Source organism: Trachypithecus francoisi, unplaced genomic scaffold (genome assembly GCF_009764315.1).
Source record: "Trachypithecus francoisi isolate TF-2019V2 unplaced genomic scaffold, Tfra_2.0 Lachesis_group5, whole genome shotgun sequence".
Taxonomy (NCBI): domain Eukaryota; kingdom Metazoa; phylum Chordata; class Mammalia; order Primates; family Cercopithecidae; genus Trachypithecus; species Trachypithecus francoisi.
The window spans coordinates 10,766,601-10,783,746 of NW_022681470.1; the positions used below are offsets into that span (position 1 = coordinate 10,766,601).

The following is a 17,146-nucleotide window of genomic DNA, read 5'->3' on the forward strand; positions in this document are numbered from 1 at the left end:
GAAAGCAGGGAAGCAATGTATAAAATGTCCCAGTGCCCAATGCAGAAACATGTTCTAGAACAATTTGTTGTCTCTAGAATGATGCATAATTGGAACTAACAGGTTCCTGTTATTACTGGCTTGAAAACATTATTTATGCCTTAGTAGCATCAGAAGTTTTGGGGACTCACAAACCTGAGTTGTGTCCCTCACAGAGTAGCTGCAGGAATCGGAAGAGGTCACAGGTGAACTCATCGTCCTGTAGAACCTTTTCTCCTGCGGGAAGTCCAGAGGGATCAAACATTACCAACCACCCCAGCCTGCCCCTCCCTTTCTGTCCCACCTCCATACCACTTGCATGTTGATCTAGCATTGTTCTAAACCAAAAACAGTCACAGGTCATAGCCACTTTTCTATCTGAAGCTCATAAGATCATGCGCTTGGCAGATAGACGCTCTTTTTCTTTGTAAGAAAAGAATGTTTGAATTTTAAAACTCAGACTTCTCTGTTAAAAGTAGCAGCATGGGATTGGCAACATTTTACAAACGACCTAAAGGCTTAAACTTTGCTTCTTTCTTTCTTTATATTCTTGTATTTTGCAAGGTGTGCATAGAAGGGGCCTTTTTCTGCATCTCTCACGCATGTTAAATTTGCTTTGTACCTGGATTATGGCCAAATGCTTCAATGGAAAGTATTCTGTGTATCCAAAAAAGCAGGGCCAAGAGTTTCTTTCACTAAAGAATAATTCATGGATTTTTGTGAAAGCTATAAATCGCTAGAAAATTGTTGATTAACTTGTTTTAATTAACTTTGTTATCAGGCTGTCTACTGAATTAAAAAAAAAAAGGAAAGATTTCTGAAATCTAAAATAGAGATGTGACTGGTTTGAGCATTACTTCCATAGGATGAGGAAATGGCAAACAACCTTAATTCTAAATATGAAACCAAAAGAAAGACTTTGATGGCTCGTGTTGTGAGAGCTAAAACTAACAAAAGGTGAAAAGAAAGGCATCCCCTAGTTACAGACGTTTCTCTGCATCATCCAACACTAACAAGTATTTGGGGGCAAGGAGAAAAGCCTCAGAAAAGGGCTCAGTCTACTTATATTTCAATTTAAATGTATCTTGATCACAAGTTACTTTGAAAGCAAAAACACAAGGAAAGAAAGAAACTCAGAACAGCACCACACAAATGAAGCTGATTTTCAATACAGAAAGTGTCCGTGGGGAAGGGGAAAAAAAAAAAAAAAAAAAAAAGCTCCACATGATGAGCACCTGCTCCAAACTCTAAATTTGTTTAAAAGCAAAAATGATAAGATAGCCAGTGAATGAATGGACTAAAGCATTTAAAAAAAAATGAGAACTTTTTACAGAATGGAAATACTTCGGGCTGAGAAAGAAAACGATGCAATGATTGTATGTTTACTTTAAGTGAAGTCATGAATGATCGCAGTGACAGAGAGCTGATGGACTTACCAGTCCGCAGTCTGTGACTTTCAAAGTGAGAGGCTTCATATAATGGTAGGGTTAGGAAGCAAAACCATTTTGAAAACTAATATAAACATTAAAAAAAGTACATAAAATCACTGTACTCATTTCCCTGTTAGCCCACAAGATATGAAATTTGGTGACTATGCTACAATCACCAAGTATGCAAATCAGACGTTGTGGCAAGTTTCAGTGTTACAGGCACATTGTTGTGTTGAATCTCCCATAGTTGGCTGATAAGTCCATTCCTCAGTGTTTAAATTCACGACAGGATAGGAAACAAAAGGGAGAATGTTTTTGGCAAATAAAGGAACTAAACTCTTCATTGGTGATACTTAGTACCATTTTTATGAGTCACTTTAATCAGAAGAGTCTTTAAAGTGATATTTAAATCAAAATATTATGAGTTTGTTACATAGGCTTATTGATTCTTGCCCTGTGAGCCCATCTGCAATATTTTATTTTTCAAAAAACAATTCAATAGACCACGTACACACTTTAAGTGTTCATATATTCAGTGTGAAAGAAGTAACCCTTACCAGAAAGTATTCAGAAAAACACTGAAATAAATATAATCTATCTGTGTACCTAAAAATGCTCTGCACAATAATGATTTATAACAAAAGGTTTTATTTATTGTTGACACACACAGTATTTTCTTGACTGTATACCGAAACACGTACAAGTAACTTCACTTATATAAGGACACACCGCACATCACAGAACAATGGGAAGAGGGGAGGGGTAAAGGAGGGGACGAGTCAGGCCTTCGTTTACCAGCAGGTGAGACCAGGTATAAGCCGGGGTGCTGTTGCTTAATGAAGACATTCCTATCTGATTAAAATGCTGCCATTGCCCATGCTGCAAATAAGTGGTAGAATAACAGAGATGGATGATGGCTTTATGTCTGCAGAAGGTACAGGTTCAGCAGTCTATTTTGTGATGTGTGCAAAAGAAATTCCACTGTAAGATGGAAACTAAGATCAATAACAAATAACGGAATGAAGTAACATGTAGTTGAAAGTGCTCTTACGTTGGTCAATTACGATTTGTAATTGCTGCCTGAGGGCTCAAGGTACATACTGTGAAGGACATTCCTTTGGTTTCATTTTTATAAGAGGCTTAAGATTTTCAATACTGTAATAAAGGGAGAGGTATTCCAATATTGCTGCTGCTGCGGAGTTCATTCTTTGCACCTTCGTTTTCTCTTGTATAAAACAAAGATAACATGTACCCTGTCTATGTCCCTGGCTCTTCACCATCTGTGGTAATGTTTTGTAAATTGTGGAAAGGTTAATATATTAGGTGCAGTGGCAATAACACTAAAAAATATGGAAATACCATGATGCCAAGCTGCTGAATATAGCGATTTGAATTTATTAACTGTTTATATCTCCTGAACACCATCTTCATGGATTAAAATGTTCTCAAAATTACAATTTTTTCCTGGAAATAATCTAGGTAGATTGTGTTTAATCAAGCTAAGAGTGAAACAGTAAGTCCTATTTTAAAGATCTAATAAAGTTAATACATTGTTAAAGGCCACTGTTCTACCTATCATTGGCGAATTAAGATAAATAGATTCCAAAAGACTAACACTCTCATTATCAGGTCCTGTCATGTCACTATCTACAATAACGCACAGGTAAAAGGTGAGTCATGAGGCATAGGACTGGCCACATTAAAGGATCCCCTATACTCTATAAAGTTGACTCAAAAGCACCCCACTGCCATAGAGGAAATTATGCTGATTGTTGATCTGGAGAGGACTTAAAGATCGATTCTGCATCTTGCCAAAACTGAAGAATGCTAAAAATATTTTAAAATAGTGAAAAGTCAGGTATTTTATTCCATATGGGAAGTTTTAATATTGCCGCTTAAGTGGCTTAAGTATGACTGCTTCAATTATATTACAATTCTATTAAAAAGTAAATTTAAAAAATAAGTCTACCGTTAATATTAAGTTAGTGACTATGATGTGCTAGATATGTTATCTCATTTCAATTTGGGTTTATTAGAATCCTGTAAATTAGCTAAATGTAATGCCATTTTGTTGTTCAGTGAACAACCAAGAAATTAAATAACCAATGTCAGATAGCCATCGGCTGGTAAAGAGTATGATTCCAGTAAACTTCAATAAACTTTCACTAAGTGTCTCTTCTACGGCAGGCACCTTGTGAGGTGAACATAATCTTGAACCTGAAGAAGTTCACAGTCTAATGGAAGATACAGGAAATAAACAGATAATTTCGGTATTATATGGCCTTTCTGAATCAGTGTGCTATAGTTTCTAAATGTTGTAAAGTTAGCATGAGTAATGAATAAAATCTTTGACTAATTATCATCACACATACTATATGTTATTTAAATCGTGAACTCGTACTTGTTTTCATCAATTTCAGAATCAAAGGAAAACCATTTCTAGATATGTGACTTTAGTCAGTTCACTCTTCTGAGCCTTCGTTGCATCATGTCGATATGGAGATTAACAAACTCCTCAACTCCTCGTTTCATAGGACTGTTGGGAGAATTGAATTGGCTCAAACAATTAAAAGTGCTTTGAAGTCTACAAAGCACAAAATAAATAAATGTGAAGCCTTAGGTCAAATGATCTAAATTTCCAAGTTACAGAATTTCTGTAGGTTGTATGACCAGCAGTTCTATAAATTCCACTGAGTGCATTTATTAAGATTTAGTTAACAATCTGACAGCAGTGTATACAATGCATTCCTCTTTCTGATGCCAAGACAACAAAAATGACCACTATGTGAAATAAATTAGGTTTGTCCCAAGGATAACAGAATTAAAGTATATTCTGTTAAACAAATTAAACTAGCTGGAGAGGAAAAAAAATCCCTTTGCTTTCAAATGTGATATGCATGTTGTTTCTCTTATAGCCAAAGCCTAAGTTTCTTGGCTGTCAAGACTCTTACTGAAATTCTTACTGTTTTTCATCCATTCCATTCATCAACATCCTTACTGATTTCCCTGCCTGGAGACTCTGATACCTATCTTACACAATGTTACCTGTCAGTAATTTTTCAAAAGCATGAATCCAATTATCATACTTCCCTGGTAAACAGATGGATTTCTTTAACTGTATGAAAAGTCTACTCTGAAGAATTCCATCTAATCTATCATTAGGCATAACTCAGAGCTCTCCCACTGCCATGAAGGAAATAATGCTGGTCACTATCTTTGGAAGAGTCAATTTCTATTTAGTAGCAGGACTGAGAAATGGGAAAGCTACACTGTACTGTTTGTTAGTGGAGTCTATCAGAAGCATTAGTTGAACAATAAACGTCAGGAACTCAATTCTAGGTGGGTCATTTAACAACACACACAGTGTCACTTAAGTGGTATTTAAGGGCTCTCTATGGCCTCAGAAAAAGTGCAGATTCCTTGGCAGGGCAGAGAAGGTCCTTTGTGGCCTCCCACGTACTATCTTTCCATCCTCTAATCTGATCATTCCTTCACAACAGCTTAGTCACCATTCTCTGCCATGTTTGGTACCTTGAACTTTGCATATCCGGTTCCCTCACATTGGAATGTCTTTGCCTTCCTTATCCACCAGCTTGATTCTTAACTCAGACTACATGTCACTTCTGTGATGTTTCTCCCACCACATCCCAGCAGCTAAGTACTTCCACCTAAATTCCTTTATATGCATAAAGCATTGTTCTGAAGTTACTTGTTTACAAGTCTGTCTGCACAGTACTGAGCTCCTAAATCATTTCCAATGCTTAAGACACCATCTAGCACATAATAGTCACTCTAATTTAAATGAGTGCTTCAAAGTTTAAAAACTGTGCAAGGATGTTAAGAAAACATTTGGTGCCATGAACCAACATCACAAGTTTTCCTTGAAGAGAAAATTTACCCACAAGAATGGCAGAATAAGGTACACAGAATACTAAACTACACTTGTGAAAGTATTTGGAAACTCTTGAGGAAAAGGTAGCCCATAAATTACTAAGCAATCAAAACAGTAACAAAAAGTTAGGGTAACCAATACTTAAAGATCAATTCAATCCTTTTGCTTAATTAATTTGTGTTGCTTCAACTTCACATAAATTTGATTACATGATTATAAATATATCAGTAAGAACCTCAGTGAAACAAATTATCAGATACAGATAGAAAGGTGGGGAAGGTTAATTGGTAGTTAATGTTGTAGTGAGGATTTTAAAAAATCGAACTATTTTTAAGAAATCAGATCAACTTCAAAACTTCGTCTTGCTTTTATGAAGTCCAGGACTACCTCATGATGATCAAAAACAAAATTCAATATCCTCTGTTATATTCCAAGAAGAATTTTGAAAGCAGGAAAATTGCACTTTCAATGTCATAATGATTTGGTAATGGGGTTAATGGTTCTGATAAAAAAAACAAATTAAAAAATCCAAGAATGGAATGACATTTTAAATATTCATACAGGTTTTGTTTTTGAACTTGATTAAATCATTAAAAGAAAACACATATAAATATAAAATATACAGCACAGACAACACTGAGCATATTACAAATTAACACATTTCCTGAAGAACCTTTTCAAAAAAAAAAACTGGGAGGCTCCGGCTTTTCTAGAAATGAGAGAAACTTAGTCTAAAAAGGGGACACAAGTCAAACTTGCATGACAGTAATGGCAGTAGAAAAACACAGTATAAATAATTCATCTGAAATCTTTATATACAAACCTCAAAGAAAACATAGTTCCTCGTGGTATCTCAATACCAGGTCAGGAACATTTGTAACCATAAAAAGTTCAAAAGCAATTTTGAAACTTAACAATAAATGCAAAATGTGGCAAGAGATTTGTGTCCCGGAAAGGGACAAAGAACAATAAGTCAAGGGGCAGCCAGGCGTGGTGGCTCACACCTGTAATCCCAGCAGTTTCGGAGGCTGAGGTGAGTGGATCACCTGAGGCCAGGAGTTCAAGACCAGCTTGGCCAAGATGGTGAAACCCCACCTCTACTAAAAATACAAAAATTAGCTGATTGTGGTGGCATGCCTGTAATCCCAGCTACTTGGGAGACTGAGGCAGGAGAATCGCTTGAACCCGGAAGGTGGAGGTTGCAATGAGCTGAGACTGCACCACTGCACTGCAGCCTGGGCAACAGAGCAAACCTCCATCTCAAAAATAATTAAACAAAGAATAAGTCAAGGGGCAAAAAAAAAAAAAAGCAGTGGTAGACATGAAGTAAGCCCCCAAAGAATATGAAAAGATGGGAGGGAAGTGACTTGGCTCATGGGATCTGTAAATGAAACAGTGGGAGGCAGAATACCTGCATTTCAGTTTCAGCCTTGCTGCTTAGCTGTGTGACCCTGGACAAGTCAAGAAACCTTTCTGTTCCTCTGTTTCCTTATCTATAAAATCAAGGTAATAGCTACCTCATCGGAGAGTTGCGGGTATCATACATTTAAGCTTATACATTTTCCATGGCTAGATAATTTATGGTCGTATTATCATCATTAGGAATAGACTTAGCTTAATAAAAACAGTGGGCAAAGATGTAGGAGATTCAGATACAGTAGATTATTTCCTCAGTGCTAAGCTCATGCTCTCTGAGCCTCAAGTGTTGAAGTAAGTGACATCACTAACAGCTGTTGCTTTTTCAGCCTTTTCTATCCCTTCCAAGAGGGATGATTGATTTTTCTTCTCCTATGAAGGGTGTGTATAGGCTTTTTTTTTTTTTTTTTTTTACTTTTATAGCATCTTAAACAAAAGAGTGGTCTCAAAACAGATACATTTAAACATGCCAAAAAAGTCTGTATAGGAATTCTTAAAACAATCTGGAAAATACTATAATATTAATAGAGCTAATGAGTGGCCCTTACCTATGCTCCTAATAGGTCTCTTGATGAAGGCAACAGCATGTATTCAGAAAGCATAATTTAATCTTGGAAGCCTTGTTGGCATCCTAGGTACTATCTAAAATCGGATCCCTTATTTCCATTGCATAAAATGTCTTTCAGAAACTACTTTGAATTACTAATGGCATCTTTGTTAGTATATTAGTTTAAGGAGCAAATAGTTGCTATTGTTTCTACTGCTCTTTGAATTCAGTCACAAAAATAAAAATTAGTTTTGATGTTACATGATTTGCAATCTGTCAGATTTTCAAAGGAATAGAGAAAAACTCAGTAGACCTCCCAATCTTTGGAAGGCAACTGGCAGAGCACACTAGTGAGGAGGAGACTCAGCTTGTCACATCCCCCTTGACTATGTCACCGATTTCCTGTGCACCAATCCGTGCAGCCATAAAGCCACAGTATGTTCAAGACAGAAACGCCACAGGGAGACTAGGGCACACATTCTAGGATCATTCATTGACACAACAGTTGCAGATGCTGGGCCCACCGGAAAGGTTTTTAACTGTAAGACAACAAAACCAATCCAGAAACGTAATTGAAATGCTTGTTGCCCCTTCATCTCTGACATCGTAATAACTGCACATCCTCATAGAAACAACATCGTAATAACTGCACATCCTCATAGAAACAAAAAAGAAAAGGAGGAAAGCTAGATGTGTGCATTTAAAAAATAACAGGATGCATCATGATGGAAATTAAATAATCTACTTATGAAAACAGTCTACAACACAAAAGAATGCACAAAAATTGTCACTATCAAGTCTGTACACAAAGCTAACAACAAACAAAAGAGCAAATAAACAAAAGACAGTTCATTTTTAATAATTACCACGCTCATGAGTGATGACTGAGGAAGGGAGGGTAGTACATTTACAGTAGTCGAAAGAAAAGGAAATGGGGAAAAAGAAAAAAAAGTTGAGATTTTGCTTTTGTTTTTCTGTTTGTAAGGAAATAATACAAAATGTGTTAATCGGCTTGAGTAATTATTTTCTTATGTGTTGAAAAAGAATGCACAAGTTAAACCAATCTCATTTTGAGAGCTATAAAGAATTCTCGCATCAGAATGGTCACTCTCACAAAGTTCTTTCTGATTTGGGACTCGAAAATGTTATTCCAATCCATATCTGCCTGACAAAGGAAAGGAGGCTAAGGAAAATAAACCTAAGTGGCTGCTATTCCTTTTGGGAGCTGATATGAACAGTGACTAAGAATGACTGATGGATTTGTGGTCAGAGCCCCTGGAACATTAGGTAATAACTACAGGGGAAAATGAAATTGATTTCTAATTCCAAGACAGGGAAGTCAGGCTTTAGACAGAGACTTCATTCATTTTTAGAGATTTTGTAGCTGAAAATTGCTTAGGACTTTGGAGAGATGCTGGAGGTAGGCAGGTGATGGGCCCTGGGATCTGCAGTGGCTCCAAGTTCTCCAGACGGGCCCACAAAACCTAAGTAAGTTTAGAGTGGCTCTGGTGACTTTTCTTGAAGGTCATTCCTTTTGAACCTCAGGCCAGAACCTTAGGCCAGAAAACCTAAGAAGTTATAGAATGGTGTCAGTGATTTTTCTTGAAGGTAGCTAACTCAGTTAAGTAACCATATGACTTATAATTGGTGACCGGACTTGTACATCCAAATGTCAAGCAGAAAATAAAATAAACACAGGAGCCACATAGCAGTAGCAATGTCAGGATGGGTATTAATAATAAACTTTAAAATACGGTAAGAAATATTCTCTTTCCTATTTGTGAGAACAAAAAAATACATAGATAAATTAGTTAATCCTAAAATATTTCAGAGAAATAAACATAGACTACAAATGACAGATGGGAGAAAAAATTATTTTTTGAAATAAGATTAGTCCAATAAAAGACCCAATATTCCAAAACTAATAATCGACAAGAAGACATATCCAAACCACACAAAACAAACAAAAACAGATAAACACACGGGCCCTGAGTAAAACTAGTTTAAAAATCAAACACAAAAGAATAAAAACAAATCAAACCAAAAGCTACTGAAGATTTTTTTCTTAATAAATACTCCTAAAATGAAAGGGCAGCAAAAGTTATTTCTGCTTTAAATGCATTGCATGCTAAACTTTCTAGTTTATACCAGCATCTATTTACAGAGAGAAAAATTCTAAGATCACGTGAATCACTGCTTTTGTGCACAGAATTATTTAAGCACAATAACTGCTCTTTAATTTCTTTTATCAATCTAGACTTGCAAACATGTATGGATATGAGGATCACTGTGCTGGAAGGGAAGAGGAGAGAACAGGAATGAGAGTAGACTGAAGGAGCTCAAAGGATGACTATCCTAAGGAAATAGAAGAATCTGAGAGCCCAACTTTCCTAAAGTGGCCAAAGAAAGTCAAACGTTCTTGAAAGGTTCATCTATGTGGTTTATGATTTCCCAGAAAATTCTCTAATAAAGGATCTTGATCCTTCATTCAACCATTATTCCTTATTGAAAATCCAACAAGGGGAAAGGCCGCTGGCAACGGGGCTGGCACACAAGGAGTTAATGACCGGCGTGGAAGGTTGGTGTTGGGGTGTGATGGGTGTCCAACTACGAACTTTGAAATAAATCATGTAAGCATTTCATCGATTTTAAAATAACTTCGTATCTCTCTACTTGAAAGGTAATTGATAACTGACTCATTTCAGGGAGGGAAGGGAGACAGGTGATCCTTTTAATGTAAGTCATTAATACCTGATCCTTCCTCTGTCACCATCCCAAGACCTTCAGCTTTGTTTTGTCGCTCAAATGCATTTAGGTCAAGGACACTATAATAACAAGGAAAAAGGAAACATTTAGAGAACTAATAGAACATTTTCTTTGTTCAGGAGAGCAAACATCTCAACACCACATATCTTGGAATATGAACCAAATGTTAACGTACACTGAAAACATGTCTCCATTCATTGCTTACCAGCCATATTCTCTTAGTGGCAGACTAGTGTCTCCCCTGGGCCTACACCGAAATGATCCATGTGAAAGTCAAACATAAAGCATTCATAGGTTTCAACATGGGGAGTACATTACAAAGCTAGCAGACGTGCAGAAATAAAATTCTAATAATTATGTTGTTGCAGTTGGAATAGCTTGTTACATTAAATGTGTGTCAGATTCCTTAGTCAAATGCTGTCTGAATGACTTTAAATCTTGAAAAAAAAATGGAAAATGATTACCACAAATGAGTTAATGATCATTTAGTCATAAAATGAGAAATGGCCTACAAGCTCCTAAATAAAACTAAATAGAATTTCCTTTTTTAAAAAAGCATACACATCTCATTTTCAAGTATGCAGAATATACACTAATTCTCCAAGATCCCTATTTAAATACGGGGAGGTCTTTTTTTTTTTTTTTTTAATTAGAGACAGGGTCTCACTCTGTCTCTCAGGCTGGAGTAGTGGTGCTGTCATAGCTCACTGCAGCCTCAAACTTCTGGGCTCAAGAAATCTTCCCACCTCAGCCTCCTGAGTAGCTAGGACTATGGTACAGGTGTGTGCCACCATGCCTGGCTAGGTTTTTTTTTTTTTTAATCTTTTTGTAGAGATGGAGTCTTGCCCTGTTACCCAGGCTGGTCTTGAATTGCTGGCCTCAAGGGATCCTCTACCTCTTCCTCCCAAAGTTCTGGAATTATAGTACCATAGGAAAGCTATTTTAAGGCATTATTACCATTCTGTAAGTTATTAATTATGATATTACCAGCCCCCTAAAAAAAGACAGAAAAGAAGACACTGCTGATTATCCTACTTTAAAGTGTTGCTAATCATTAACTATTCTTCTATGTGTAATTATCGTCAGAGTAAGAAACAAATGCTTCGAAAAAATACAACCACTGAGTAGAACCCCAAGAAGGAAGCGAGTCCTTACCTACATGACTGCATCAGGCCGGCCAGGCTCTGAAAGAAGCCCACATCCTTTTTCTCCTTGAGGTAGTCAAGCATTTTCTATGGGAATTATAGAAACCACATGGCCACTGAACAAAAATCTCATTGTTTGTTAAATAAATAAACAACCAAAACAGGCTTTCCATTCTAAAGACAGAAAATATTCACTGTGTACACACATGACTAATGTCATCTTTATCATGAAGTAGGAACACACGCCTCAAAGCAAGATAATTACACAAACTTGGAATAAGAGGGTTAGTTGCCCTACACATGACCACAAGCACCAAAAATGTCAGGGGTAATATTACTCTTAATTCTCTTCTGGTCACTTTTAAAGTAATTTGGCGATTCAGATACTCTCTCGCAAGTTAACTGGGAAGAAAATTACCATAGATGGTATTCACAGATTTCCACACCAAGGTGATTTCATTACAGGCTGGGCGCGGTGGCTCACCCCTGTAATCCCAGCACTTTGGGAGGTCAAAGTGGGCAAATCATGAGGTCAAGAGTTTGAGACCAGCCTGGCCAACATAGTGAAACCCCGTCTCTACTAAAAAATACAAAAATCAGCTAGGTGTGGTGGCATGTGCCTGTAGTCCCAGCTACTCGGGGGGCTGAGGCAGGAGAATTGCTGGAACTCAGGAAGCGGAAGCTGCAGTGAGCAGAGATGGCGCCACTGCACTCCAGCCTGGGTGACATCTCAAAAAACAAAACAAAACAAAACAAAACAAAAAACCCAAAACAGCATTACAATCTGAGAGTTGTGACTGCCATATGCTAATGCTATAGACTGAAATTCAGTTTCCATTTCCATAGTCTTTAAACTGAAAAAAACAATAGGAATCATTTGGCTATTAAAATTTTCTCTTTTGTTCTCAGAATGACATCCAGGATCTATGGTCAAAATTTTGGTTAAACGTAAATGTAAAAAAATGCTAAAGCAATGCTTTGTCTTGTTAGCTTACTGTTACATAGCACAATGAAATAGCTATTTCTGACATGGTTAAAATGTATTAGAGATTTCAGATGTAAAGCACATACAAGATGATAGAAAGCATGCTCAAAGGTTTAAGGAAATAAGAATATTGCTTTTCTCCAAATCTTGAAGAGCAGAACAATTCCTATTATCAACGCTGTTCTAAAAAGGGCTTGGCTAAGCAGACAAAAGTTTAGTAGTAATGTTTTTCAGATAGCGAAGGCAATATAAACTAAATATGCAAAGGATACATATGCACAAAATATATGCACATATGCATATATATACACACACACACATGCACAAATAGCAAATATACACATAGTGTATGTATGATACACAGATGTACAGACACACATATACACACAGACACAAAATCATACAGCCATTTATGGGGTGTGTGATAACTTTTGGTCAAATAAAAAATGAAACAATCATTCGTCTTTTCAAACAAAGGAACGTGGCTTACAGTAAAGGAGATGGTGGAATACATATTCGAAGTTACAAAGAAAACAGACAAGTTCTGCATAGACAAGAAGTACACATTACAGGATTTCTCACTACTGTCTCTGGATCTAAGGACTTCTGAATATATATACTAAGTAATGAGGGTCTTCTTAAGTAAAACATAAGCAAGAGACATTATTTTTTATAAATGTTTTGGAGAGACTGTTTTATTTTTCCTTTTTAAAAAGCTATATAATCACTTATTCTGGGAACAGAATGAGCTGGTTACCCTCGCCAGGTTCCAGAACCAGATAGCCACCGTTGGGTAAATGCATGGTGCGAGAGTGGTTCATACCTCAGGACCGGAATTCACTTGACATGATAAAAGGCCACATTTGATGTTTTCAGGTATTTTGACATCATTTGAGGTTTGGATTTGTAACACTATCACATAATTACTTTTTCCCTCTTGCTTTCTCTTCAGTACTGTGGTAAACTAAAATTGAACCATATTGTACATAGAAAATAAAATATTTTACAACAAATAGTTCTTTACTATATGGTCCATTTGTCTGAAAAGTACATTATGTGAATGACTGGAAGCTATTACCTGCTGTACTGTGGAGTTCCCACCATTTAAAATAGCAATTCCAAGTTTCAAAGTAGCTGCTACCATTGGTCCAGTTTCACCTAAGAAATATAAAAAAGTAGTGTTTCTTGTATCATTTCGCCTTCTATATTAACCTATTCTACCTCCAATGCTGCACTTTAAAAATTATTTTATGCTCCCCCGCAAGCAATCTTTATAATGGCGGAGGGAGACTGACTTATGTTCCAAAAAATAATAAAATAATAATAATGCATATTTGGCATCAACATTTTAAAAAATTCTCTATAATATCTAAGAACTGAAACCTTAAGAAGATATAGAAGTAACAGAATAGGAAGACAACTGATCTTGAAATATTGAGACCTGAAATTATTCAGATCCAAGATTACTCATGTGTTTAATAAGCATTAAAATAAGTATGAGCTACTTAAAACTTTCTTTAAAGAAAATTTATCTCCCTCTTCCCTCAACAATTTTATATATGAAGAACTTTCATCATTTTTATTGTATCACTTTTATTTTAATATGTTTGTAGTCTGGTTTATTAAGCAGACTATTGTCAATTTTAAGTTATTCGGATAATAACACAAAATTTTCTTCAGTATATCGTATTTTATTTTTCATTGTTCACCTCTATTTATCTTAGAAATAGAAATAATCTTCTATTTAAGGACAAGGGTACCTAATAACAGAATATACCACCCTTACTTTTCCTTTCCATTACAAATTATATTTAAAATATTTTCACAAAGAAGCTATTATGAATGTACAAAAAAATCATCTTGAAACAACTGGCTACTGAGATATACGACAGCATCTTCATTGTTAAAAAAGTCTCACTTTAAAAGTCTCCATATTTGTATCAAGGGTCAGCAAACTATGGCAAAATACCATAAATTACATAACAAAATTACAGCTTGCCACCTGTGTGTGTAAACAAACTGTGTGTAAATGAAGTTGTTTTGGAACACAGCCACCCTGTTTGTTTACTTATTGTGTCTGGCGGCTTTCGTGCTAAAACGGCACAGTTGAAGAGCTGTGACAGGTTGCATAGTCCTCGAAGCTGAAAACACTGACTCTCTGGCTTAAAGAAAAAGCTTGGCCACCGCCATTTTATAGGATCAGTCTGCTAAGGTTTAGTTATAACATAGTTTCCAAAACTTAAAGAACAGAATGAAAATGAAGCTGTATAGTAAGACTCGGAGAAACAAATTAACATTGGTCTCCGTAAACAATGAGAGCTCGTATTTGTGAACAGGCACTGATACAGTCATGAACCAGAAACCCTGGGAACTAAATTAGTCAGTGGAATTGAAATGAGGGAGCACCTTGAGAGTAACAAGGAAATCTGAAGAACAGACATTTGAGAGGGGAACCCAAGGAACCTTACCTTTGCTGGCACTGATGGTCTGCAGCACCATCTCAGCCGCACCACGGTCGTGGAGTCGGGCTTGCTGGTATAAAAGCTTTTGCTTTTCCATTTCTTTTTCCTGAACACAAATCCCAACCATTTATGTTGAGGGTATCAGTAAGCACAGCAGATTTCTACAGACCATATTTTTAGTCATCTCTTCATGTATGGGCTCTATGACAACATTATGGACCATTTCAACACCAACGATGTTTTTAAACAGATATTATTAACATATTCAACTCTTGTTTTCCCCCCCCCTTTATAGTTTTCTTGATATGCTTTTGGTACTGGTTTATCAGCATGGATTTGTTTTTCTCAATTTTAATTATTTGATTCATCCAAAGCCTGTATCACAGTTTTGAAGTACTGTACTTCGTCAATGAAGCTTGCACTTTCTGATTTATACATTTGTGCATAAGTTTGTCACGTTTTTAATAATCTCCCATGCCATGGCCATAACTTGATACTGCTCAGCAAATGGCTCGAGTTGCAAGGTATCACTGAATCACAGAAAAACATTAACTGAGATGTCTTGAAGTTTAAGCAAAATTGAAAGCTGATATGAATAAAAAGGGAGGCTTCAACAAAGTAGTGGATTTATGATACAGATCTCCCCAGTCACCCCCAAAGAATAAGAGATGCAATGTGCCTTTATATTTTGTATTCTCTGGTGGTAACAAACGATACTGCATGGTGCTGCTGGAGCAATGGCTGGAGTTTATTCTTTTCCACTTAAGCTACCACTGAAAACATAAAGAAGAAAATAAAAATAAAATATAAAGGCACAGCAAGTTCAAGACTGGTATGACCATTCACTTGAGCAATCCAGTTCACTGGAGAATTGAGAAGGAACTAAGCAGTATAAGTTGCAGAATGAAAGTTGCATAGAGCCCTATGACAGTGAGTCCATCAAATGGCGTGGTAGAGAAGCTTAGTCAATGGGACATGAAACAGTCAATTAGTATCATGTCCATAAACACAACGGCCAAAACATATATGACCTAACAGCAGGAAGAGCTGCAGCAGAGGTAGCCAGAATGACAGCTTTGCTGCCATAAACTTTCCATCCAAAATACAGAAAATAGACACTGGAAGATGGAAGAGGTTTAAAAAATGAAGGCTTGCTAGTTACAGAATATGAAAAATAAAGTGAACTAAAAGGAGGGGGAAAAGAAATGGGCTCAAACAAATGAAAAAAAGAAACCTTTAAATCAAAAGCAACCAACACAGACATTTATGCTGTTACCAGAGAGTTCTCGCCGAGGCTGGCAAATTTGTTTCTTAAATCTTTGATAATATCGTGCTGCGAAAACAAAATTGATCAGGGTTTTTTTGTCACACTATAGTTAGCGCTCCTGTGGTTAAATTTTATGTTTTCTTAAATTATGTGATAGGCCTAAATGGAAGCAGAGAAAAGAAAAAAAAAAAAAAAAGAGGCAGCTTTGCTTTATATGTAGCCATGCTAACATCTATAAGGTTTGCCTTCATGTTTAAACCTCTTCCTGTGAAGTCAAAAACAAAACAGAAACAGAACCACACAGACACACAAAACCATTTTGTCATTACAACACGGTTTCAGAAAAACTGAAAGAGGACCCTTTCGTCTGCTCTTCAGGTGTTGTTTAAAACTGATGAGCAACGTTTGATTCTTCCTTTTAGACCCAACAATCTTTTATGTTCCTCCCATTGCCAGAGCTCTATGTGGAACGTTCGCTTAATGCTTAACCAACTCCTTTTGTGGGAGAGTTTTTCAGTAAGAAAATGATAAGAAATTATTCGCTCACGAAACTGTCCTATCATTTTCATCAACTAAAGAGGCAAGGGAGTCAGGAAGAAGTTCTTCTATTGACCTAACAGAACACACAAAGACAGTCATCAGGAAACTCACAGAAGATGGAAGATGGCAACATGCCACACACTCTTGAGAAAAAACATAACAAAACAACAGTTTGCCATTTGTGCTCCAAAAGCGGGAAGATCAGTTAAAGACCTGTCAGAACAACTTGCACTGTAGCCTATAAGGTCCCAGTAACCTCCTCAGCAACTGAAATCAACACATGAGGTATGGACCCTACAAGGTCCAAGAAATAGACAGGATCTTAGACTACCTTGTATAAAATAAACTCCCTGGACAGGTCACTCAGTTTCTTATATCGCATCTAAATTTTAATAATCAATGTTATCAGGAAGATGATGAAAGTCATTTGAAAAAAAAAAAAGCATTGAGCCAAAAAGATATACTAATCTAGACGCAGAAAAATACTGTATTTCATAAACAGAGATCAAGTCAACCTCTCTGCTGAATTTATTCTTTGTTGAACTGAAATTGGAAGCTCTCCCTTCAGGATTCTTTAACATTATTTCTTTCTAGTACTTTGCCCTTTGAGAACAGCTTCTGGGCATGTAATTTAATCTGTCATTGGTAAAGTTTATTATAAATTAAAAAAAAAAATAA

At 36.4% G+C, this 17,146-nt stretch overlaps 1 protein-coding gene across 8 annotated transcripts in view; it reads right to left on the bottom strand.

Moving 5' to 3' along the window:
* Nucleotides 1–17,146, bottom strand: part of RYR2 (ryanodine receptor 2) — an 805,689-nt gene that overhangs the window by 61,970 nt on the left and 726,573 nt on the right. For 4 of the 8 annotated variants that reach the window (XM_033200167.1, XM_033200162.1, XM_033200161.1 and 1 more), the window contains 6 exons: nucleotides 14,668–14,767; nucleotides 13,278–13,357; nucleotides 11,225–11,301; nucleotides 10,055–10,128; nucleotides 1,455–1,487; nucleotides 175–255 (listed from right to left, as the gene is read on the bottom strand). In XM_033200167.1, coding sequence (XP_033056058.1) covers nucleotides 175–255; nucleotides 1,455–1,487; nucleotides 10,055–10,128; nucleotides 11,225–11,301; nucleotides 13,278–13,357; nucleotides 14,668–14,767 — 445 coding nt within the window. The remainder of the gene's footprint in view (nucleotides 1–174; nucleotides 256–1,454; nucleotides 1,488–10,054; nucleotides 10,129–11,224; nucleotides 11,302–13,277; nucleotides 13,358–14,667; nucleotides 14,768–17,146) is intronic. The other 4 variants (XM_033200166.1, XM_033200165.1, XM_033200164.1 and 1 more) reach the window with 1 other exon arrangement.